The 8,668-nt window shown below is 37.3% G+C and overlaps 1 protein-coding gene across 1 annotated transcript; it reads left to right on the forward strand.

The window, feature by feature from the left end:
• The first annotated feature begins 666 nt into the window (after positions 1 to 666).
• LOC127296101 (uncharacterized) lies at positions 667 to 1,519 on the forward strand. The gene is made up of 3 exons (XM_051326132.2): positions 667 to 733; positions 801 to 979; positions 1,193 to 1,519. Exons 1-3 carry the CDS (start codon positions 667 to 669, stop codon positions 1,451 to 1,453), a joined length of 507 nt encoding a protein of 168 aa, XP_051182092.2. The 3' UTR covers positions 1,454 to 1,519.
• Positions 1,520 to 8,668: the final 7,149 nt, after the last annotated feature.

Consider the following 8,668-nt stretch of genomic DNA (forward strand, 5'->3'; position numbering starts at 1 on the left):
ACATCCCACGGAGAAGGAGTCGAAGGAAGAGCAAAGGGAGAACAAAGAACAGAGAAAAGAAGAAGAAGAGAAGTCTAGCAAGATCTACAGAAAAGTAATCCAAAGATCGTAAAAGCGAAGGGATTACCTAACAAAAGAAGGTGCGTCTAACCCATCCCCATCCCATCTACTCATTGAATCGCCGTGGATCTTCCTCTCTTTCATCCTTCATGGCCGTGGTTTTGAATCTAGACTAGTATAAAAAACAAGATCTAACAACTTAACAAAATAAATACCTTACAGATTACTTAAAAAATGGTTTGCATACGATAGATCTATCAAAAAAATCAAATAAAAACATGTTAGGCAGAGGGTGGGGGGGGGAATAGACACTAATGAACAAGAAGAGGAGTTCAGATAAGAACTCCCGAGAAGCTCACTTGTGAAAAGAAATGGAAAACAATATACAAAAAATAAATAAGTTGGAGGGTTTTAAAATCTACAAACATGTATCCAGCCGGCATTAGTATACTGTGATTGGGAAACTTAAAAAATATATAATAAAAGAAGTTGGAGTTTAAAATGTAGACAACAGAAAATGCAGACTAGAAGTGGAAGTTCAGTTCAAAAAAGTGCAGAGGTCCTGTTAGTACAAAAAATGTTTTATGCTGGAATCTTGTGACAGGAATGGCTGCTGGTCCATCGTACGTCATCCTCAGCGACAGCGAAAGCGATGAAGAGACCTGTAAAAGAGGTAAAAAAGATAGAAATGCTTTCAAAAATACTTTATGGAACTAAAAATGTGCTTATTTTTTATGCAGGTCCAACTATTCATGGATTTGAAATCTTTGACAAGCACTGTCACTTCGGAAATGAAGTTGAAATGACCAAGGAAAATCTGGATCATCTCAAAAGGCAAGTACTTGACTACAAGCCAACAATCCCATATTATGTATGCAAGATGGGGAAGACAACGAACAACATCACGAGAGGCAAAATGGTAATACCAAAAACGCCAACTTACAAAACTTATTTTCGTACACTACCTGTATTACATATGATGTTTTGGCTGAACCAACATGTATTTCTAACTTTATTACAGTCTTCCGATATTTAAATGTTTACTGAAGTCCAGATAAAAGAAACTGTGAAGTTCACTTACAGAATACACTGAACATGGCTATGATATTCACTTTCATGTGTTTTCATGCAGACTTTCGATAAGGAATACACTGAAGAACACCTAAAGAATTATCTAACGGAGCCAACAACAATTCCAATAACCTCCAACACAAATGCCTGGGTTGGTACACGGGTAAGGATAAACAAAGTTGCAACTGGAAATGCAGTGATGACAACAAATTGGCCAGATGTAGTCATGGGTGCAGAAATAAAAGATGGAGATATCTGCATGTTCTGCTTCTACGACGGAACAAGAGAACTCGGCTGCTTCGTGACACGTCTTAGCAACTGAGTCTGAAAAACTTACTATGAAAATAAAATTATGTACCAGTTTACTTTATTGAACCTTATGTTTTGTATCAGCACCCCGAGAACAATTATGGTTGTGTTTCAAAGATTGTTGATGTAATAAGAATGCTTATGAAGAAGTTCACATAGAGTGAGTACGAAGTTCGCTTATAAATGAAAAAAGATTAGCAAGTTTATGTTCACAGAAGTTCCTACATGAAAAATCATTTCTGAATATACAGGAATAAAAATAGTACAGTTTGCATTGAGAAAAACGAATGGATATGGGAATACTTTTACACACATAACTGGCAAAAAAAAAAAAAGAAGTTCACACTGTGATGACAGAGAAGTTCACTAATAACAAAAAATACAGCGCAGATTTTGTACAGCTTGCTGTTTTGAAAAAAGAAAGAACATATCCTCACTAATTACATCTGTATCCTGAATTCAATCACATAATGAGGAGTTCAGTTCAATAAAACAACAAAATAAAAATGTTGAATATCCTATCAACTACTAATTGCGAAAAAATTGAATCAGATCATCATCATGCAGATCCCAATGATTGCTGGGTTGTCTGCGAACCTAGACCAATAAGCAGCATGAGATCTTTCAACATACTAGGCCACTGCTCCGCCAGAATTTCATTCTTGGGATGAAATAGGAGCTGATACATGTACTCAGCTTTCCAATCCTCAACACGCCGCTGGTAGACAATCAGGAATGCAAAAAAAAACATAAGAAAAACAGTAAAAAAAAAGACAAAAGAGCTATACAAATAAAAACACAAAGACTACACTTACATCCTGGTTTTTTATATTATCAGCAATCTTATCACCACCGTATGTAGCACAAATTCTTAGAGCATAGAAGCCACACTCATTAGCCCCTTGTGCCGGAGTCTTTGGATATGAACACCTGTCAGCAACAACATCCCACTGTATATTACCATTATATTTGTTAAATTCTGCAACACCATACACCTGTTTTAACAAGGCCACCATCCTATTAATCTGCAAAAACAAAAAAAACAAAAAGTGAATGGTTTCAGCAGTTTAAAAACAAAAAAGGAAGAAAAAGCTGGGAAGTTCACATAGTACTGACATATCAGTTCACACACACTACAGATAGTTTCAGCAGTTTAAAAAACATATAAAAAGCTGGGAAGTTCACAGTGTACTAACATATCAAATTAACACACACAGTCAGATGGTTTCAGCAGTTTAAATAAATATAAAAAATAGCTAGGAAGTTCATATTGTAAAAACATATCAGTACAGACAAAAAAGTTTGAATGGTTGCAGTAGTACACATAAAAAGAAAAAAGCTGGGAAGTTCACATTATATTAACAAATGAGTTCACATAAAAAAAGTAAAAATGATAGCAGTGAAAAAGTAAATAAATAAATGATGAAAAGAAAATCACGTACAATCTCAACACGATCCTCATGGTGCCGACTCCTTGAAGTATGTGCCAGACCAGGATACCTCCTAGTGTCAAGGATGTCCAACGTACCAGTGTACTTGTTCATAACATAAACAGAGTGATGATCATGCATGAAATGAGGGATGATGATCTGTTCAGCAACAACCGAAATTAACAAAAAGGAAGTACGCACGTGAAAATAAAAAAAAACAAAGGAAGTTCACTACAGCAATATGAAGAGGTTCAGATTAAAAAGCATACCAACTTTGCTTTCAGCAAATTTTCATTAGGCCGAACATAACGCTTGAACATTTTAGCAGCAGACATCACATCAAAAGGTTGTCTCGGTAATGGATTACCATTGCTGTCCCTTAGCTTGAATGGGGCAAAATCAAGCAAGTACTGCACAAACACACAAAAGGAAAAAACACAACCAAAAAAAGGAAAACTATACAAAGTAAGTATATGCATACAAAGGTATATCTGAAAAAATTAATTTTCAATGTTTGAAAAAACCTACAGGGATAGTATGAGGTGACATCAAAACACGAGAGCCAGATTCAAAAATATATTTCATCCCTGGATCATCCTTCCAGTAATTGATGATACGATCCATCATGTCGGATTCCAACATTTCACAGAGGCCAAACAGTTTATACATGTACTTGGCATCAACTAAAACAGGATCATCAAAATCATTGCAGAACTTCACCAGGGGGACACTGCACACACATTAAAAAAGAAAAAATATATATATATATAAGACTAGGGAAGTTCACTTAGCATATAAAAAAATGAAACTCTCCTAAACACAAAAAAAAAATAAAAAGACCTAGGGAAGTTCACTTAGCACAGTATATGAAGTTCATATGCCACAAAAAAAACTAACTAAGTAGTAAACGAAAAACATACCTTCCATGAGCTTTGATGTACTCCTTGCTTAGAATTAACTCCATCATCTGCTTGGCCTTGGATAAATGAGGAAACACATATGGTACAAAGTTTGGGACTTCTTCCCTGAACTTATTGGACAATTTAGTAGGCCTTTTATTCGAAAGAACCAGATTTTTAGCACTAGACTGCTCGGGCTTCGAGTTTCAAAATCATCACCGCTAGTCGGAGAACAGCGCCGAACATCCTTTGTAATGGGCTTCGCAAAGAAGCTTCTTACCAAGCTGAGTGACAAAGTCATCGAATCATCATCGTCGTCGAGCAAAACTACATCAGCCTTCCCCTTCTCTGCAGTGTCAGGAACCTTATTCCTAGAAGATTTTCTGGTATTGGAATGCAGCCTCTGGATAATCTTCTTTGACTTGCTTACAAGACTATCAAAATTCTCTTCAGGGATAATCTGAACTTCTGGTGTGAATGACTGAGTCTCGAAAAGTGAGAAATTATCTTCCTCGATACCAAGAGATGGACCTGCATGAAAAGTATACAAAACCAGGAAGTTCACTTCTGAATCAAAAAACAAAAAGAAACAAAAACAGTGCAGTCCAAAAAACATGTGTTATAGAGCATAGCCAGCGATATATTTTGCGAAAAAGTAAAAATCATACCAGGATCAACACATAAAACATCTTTCAGGTCGATATTGAAATCTCCACCTGTCAGCCAGCTATATAACATGGTCATCCTGATGTTTAGAATATCTTTTTGACTGAACAAGCACATGCTTTCCCCATCATAAGACTGGAGGATCTGTAGCATGAAGAACCCGCAATCATGGCTGCAAAAAAAAAAACACAACAAAGAATAAGAATAAAAGAAAACAGTTGTATTAGTTAAAAAAAAACCTGTAGTCAATGTATACAGAATAGAGAGCAAAACAAGAGAAAGGGGGAAAAAACGCTTACGCAGTTGCCTGTCTTGGAGAATTAACATAGTGAAGCTTGAAGTGGTCGATGGATTTTGGATGAAAATGATCACCCTTTGAATTCCCTGCTAACGACCATAACTTCTTGATACCAGATGCCATTGTATGTAATAGCTTCTTACCATCTGGATCATTTATATCGCGTAACGAATCAAGCAATTCAAAACGCTCTTTCTCAAGGTTCAAAGCAACAACACAGAAGTGACCAGGAACGTGTGGTGCACATGGATCAGGAGGATCAAAGGTACCAAAAAGAATCTGCCATTAAAATGATAAAAATAAAAAAGGACAGGTTAGAAGTATGAAAGGTAGACTATTTCCTCAAATAAGAAATCACATTTAACTTTACTACTGAGTTATTTTAGTAACATGTACAACAGGGGAGGGGGAAAAAAGGTAGGAAGTCCACATGCCATAATTAGTGAAGTTCAGATGTATAGAAAAGAAGAAAAAAGACAACAGTCAGTACCACTTTCTTGTGGTCCAAACGTTCCGGAGCATCGACGCTGAAAATATTACGAACAAGCCGAGAACTCAGATTTCTTTCAAATATCTGCCTCTGCAAACATGACAATGAAACACAAAGAAGGTTAAAACATAAAGGAGGAAAAAAATAAGCACCTACATTAACAAAAAAAAACTAAAAAATGATAAAAAGAACGGGGAAATAACTTACAGAACAATTGTATGGCACCACCATTTTATCAGAATTCTTGTACTTCTGACCAAGCAAGTATGTTCCAACGAAATGTTAGAGAACAAAGAAAACCGTTGGGTTTAAAAGCTTCAGCAATTTGTCCGATCGTGCAATCACATTGATCATTCCTGAAAAGGGTCTTCTTACTGCAGAAAAAAACACAGAAATTAGAGGAAAAAAACAAAAATTTAATAAAAAATAAAAAACAAAACAAAAAAAAAAGAAAAAAGCCTAAAAACCAGATAGAACCTTCTTATGGGATCTTTCCTCAACTTGCAAATGCTTTCATATACTTCTTTGATTTTAATCATCATAGGTTGAAGAGACAGTGGAGGCGTCGAACATAAACTCGAGTCTGCAAAAAATAAGGAAATACAGACAACATGTAAGAACAAAAAAGGAAGTTCAGATGATGATATTCCAATAGTTCACATATTCAAGAACGTGGTGCAGAAACTGGAATGTCCAGAAGACCCACAGTTCATCAATGAAGGCTACCATCAAAAAAATACACACACACGATATCACTCCCCCCCCCCCCCCCGGTCAGTCATATACATGCAGAAAATGAAAACTACGACATGAACTCATGCCGCATTACATAGCATTAGAAAGTGTCTTACATGGAACATGATGCGAAACAGCGAAAAACAAAATACATATACAAAAGCACCCCACCACACCCCTCCCCCCATAAAAAACCAAAAAAAAAGGGAAAAAGGTTTTAGATAGAGATATATGAGGAGTAAACATAAAGAATAAAAAGGAGGGCTAGCATTAGGGGAGGGTGTGTGGGGTAGGAGAACTGTATGTTCCCCATTCAGATATCCTTGCCTAAGTCTTGCGGGGATTCTTCAATAGAAGCGCTCAAGTCATCTGTTGATTCTTCAAAGAATGAGCTCGACTGCTCAATCGAATCAGAGGCATCGCGTCCATGGTTATCTCCAGCCTGAAACTCATTATTGTCATCATCATCAGCACCAGTGCTGCGCTCTATATTGGCTTCAGTACCCGGCAGTTCTCCCTGTGTAGCAGCAACACCTACTTCCTCACGACCATGCGCAACAATAGACTTACAATCCATAGCAGCTAGTAATACACCAACATCATCAGCAGCCTCAGCACATGTTTCGGAAACAACTGCACCAATGCCAGGTAGTTGGGCAGCATCCTTCGCATCATTTCCATCCTGACATGTTACAAGATCTTCAGGAATTGAGAAACCTTTTCCAGTAACTGCACAATCTTCAACATGGTGTTCAGCATCTTTGTCTCCATTAGAATGTGCAACTATCTCGGGAAATAAATTCCCCTTTCCAACAGAGTCTAACTCAGAATAATGATCAGCAACTTTGTCACAGGCACCACCAGAATTACCATCACTGTCATCTAAAGGAGGAGTTACAGGGGTTGCCGGATGGACAAAATTATGCTTGACATAATAACGATCAACAGATGAATTGTCATCACTGTCATCAGGAAGACCATCCTTCTCAACACACTTTCCATTTACCTACCAAACAAATAAAAATAAAAAAACAGAAGTTCAGATGTAGAAGATGGAGTAGTTCATATACACAAACAAAAAACAAAACAAAAGCCCAACTATAAAAAAAATAAAAAAATAAATTGCAAAACACAAAAAAAAATACCTCAGCTAAAGGAGGTGATTTATCAAAAACTGCATCTTCAACATGATCACCAAAGAAAAGCTGGAGGACATTGAGGGGTTGGCGGACGAACAAACCCATCATTCACAGGTGCATGATCACCATCTCCTGAATTCTGAGGTGCATTTTCCTCAGCAATCCTAGCATCTTCCTGCAAAAAATAAGAGGATAACAAAAAAGAAAAGGTAAGGAAGTTCACATGAAAAAACACAGAAGTTCACATATGTGTAATAACACAAAACAAGAGATAAAAAAGGAAGTTCACATAAAAAGGGATGGACATAAGTTCAAGAATGACTAATTATACCTCAGCTTCAACAGCTGACTGACCAAGTCCTGCATCAACATCTTCAACAGAAGAAGAAATATTCTTCTGAACATTACTTTCAACACTATTATTGCCTGATACATTTGCACGGCTCTCAAACTGCTTGCACAAAGAGTCCTGATTCATACCAAAATCAAGAAAACACGTGCGCATTAGAGACAAAGCCCCCTCAAGCTATCAAGGAGCGATGTTTCACGCTTTGATCGCTCATCCGATTGCTTCAACACTGGGAAATTACCATCAGCAAGCCGACCTTGAAATTGTTTCAGACGATCACCGTAGTCGGAATCGTACGAGAGAGATACTCAACTTTACGCAATGTTGATCCAATCTGATCAATAACACCAATGAAGGCATCCCAGCACTAGTTGAAGCAGACTGGTGATTGTCTTTCGTGTTGACATTAGCAATTTGCGAAATTGGAATCTCGCAATGACCTCCAGCAGGATGTTCATTGGCATTACCAGCATCAGGCTCACTACAATGGGTGCCCTCATTAAGATTAACAATTAAATCTTCAACACGATACCGATATGAATAAGCAATTTGGTTGCGGCCTTTCCACTGCATTGTAATACAGGAGTTCACTTAGCAGATAATATGAAGTTCAGATGATACATAAAAAGTAAAAAATATATACAAAACTATGTAAGTTCACTTGGATATAAAAAGTAAACCTGATATGCCACATAAAACATTAAAAAAAAGACATAAGGAAGTTCACTTGCGACGTAGTATGAAGATCAGATGCCACATAAAAAAAGGGTTACAGTTTGAAAAAACTAACCACAATTCTGCCAAAATTGTACTTCATCAACTCTGGTCCACCATTCTTTTGAATGTCCATTTTGTAAATAGCCTTCAGAGGTTTCTCATGCAGAAAGTTTGCGCGAGGAGTTCGAGTATGCATGACAGAATGTGGTGGTAGAAAGATGCTGTCAAGATACATAACAGTGGGGATAACAGCACACCCTTCTAACCCAGCCTGAGGGATATCAGGGTCTTGATATTTAGTAGCAGCTCGTTTCAACTCATCAACAACAAGCTGGCAATAATCCATCTTTGCCATCTTATCATAATCCATGTTCACAAGCATTGCAGCTTCCCTACCGACACGGGTAGCTGAACCAGGACATATGAGCTTGCTAAAAAGAATGGCAAAGAAGACCTTAACAGCCAAATCTTCCTTCTCGGGGTCTTCAACAAGATCAGATAACAA

This window comes from Lolium perenne, chromosome 4 (genome assembly GCF_019359855.2).
Source record: "Lolium perenne isolate Kyuss_39 chromosome 4, Kyuss_2.0, whole genome shotgun sequence".
NCBI classification, from domain to species: Eukaryota; Viridiplantae; Streptophyta; class Magnoliopsida; order Poales; family Poaceae; genus Lolium; species Lolium perenne.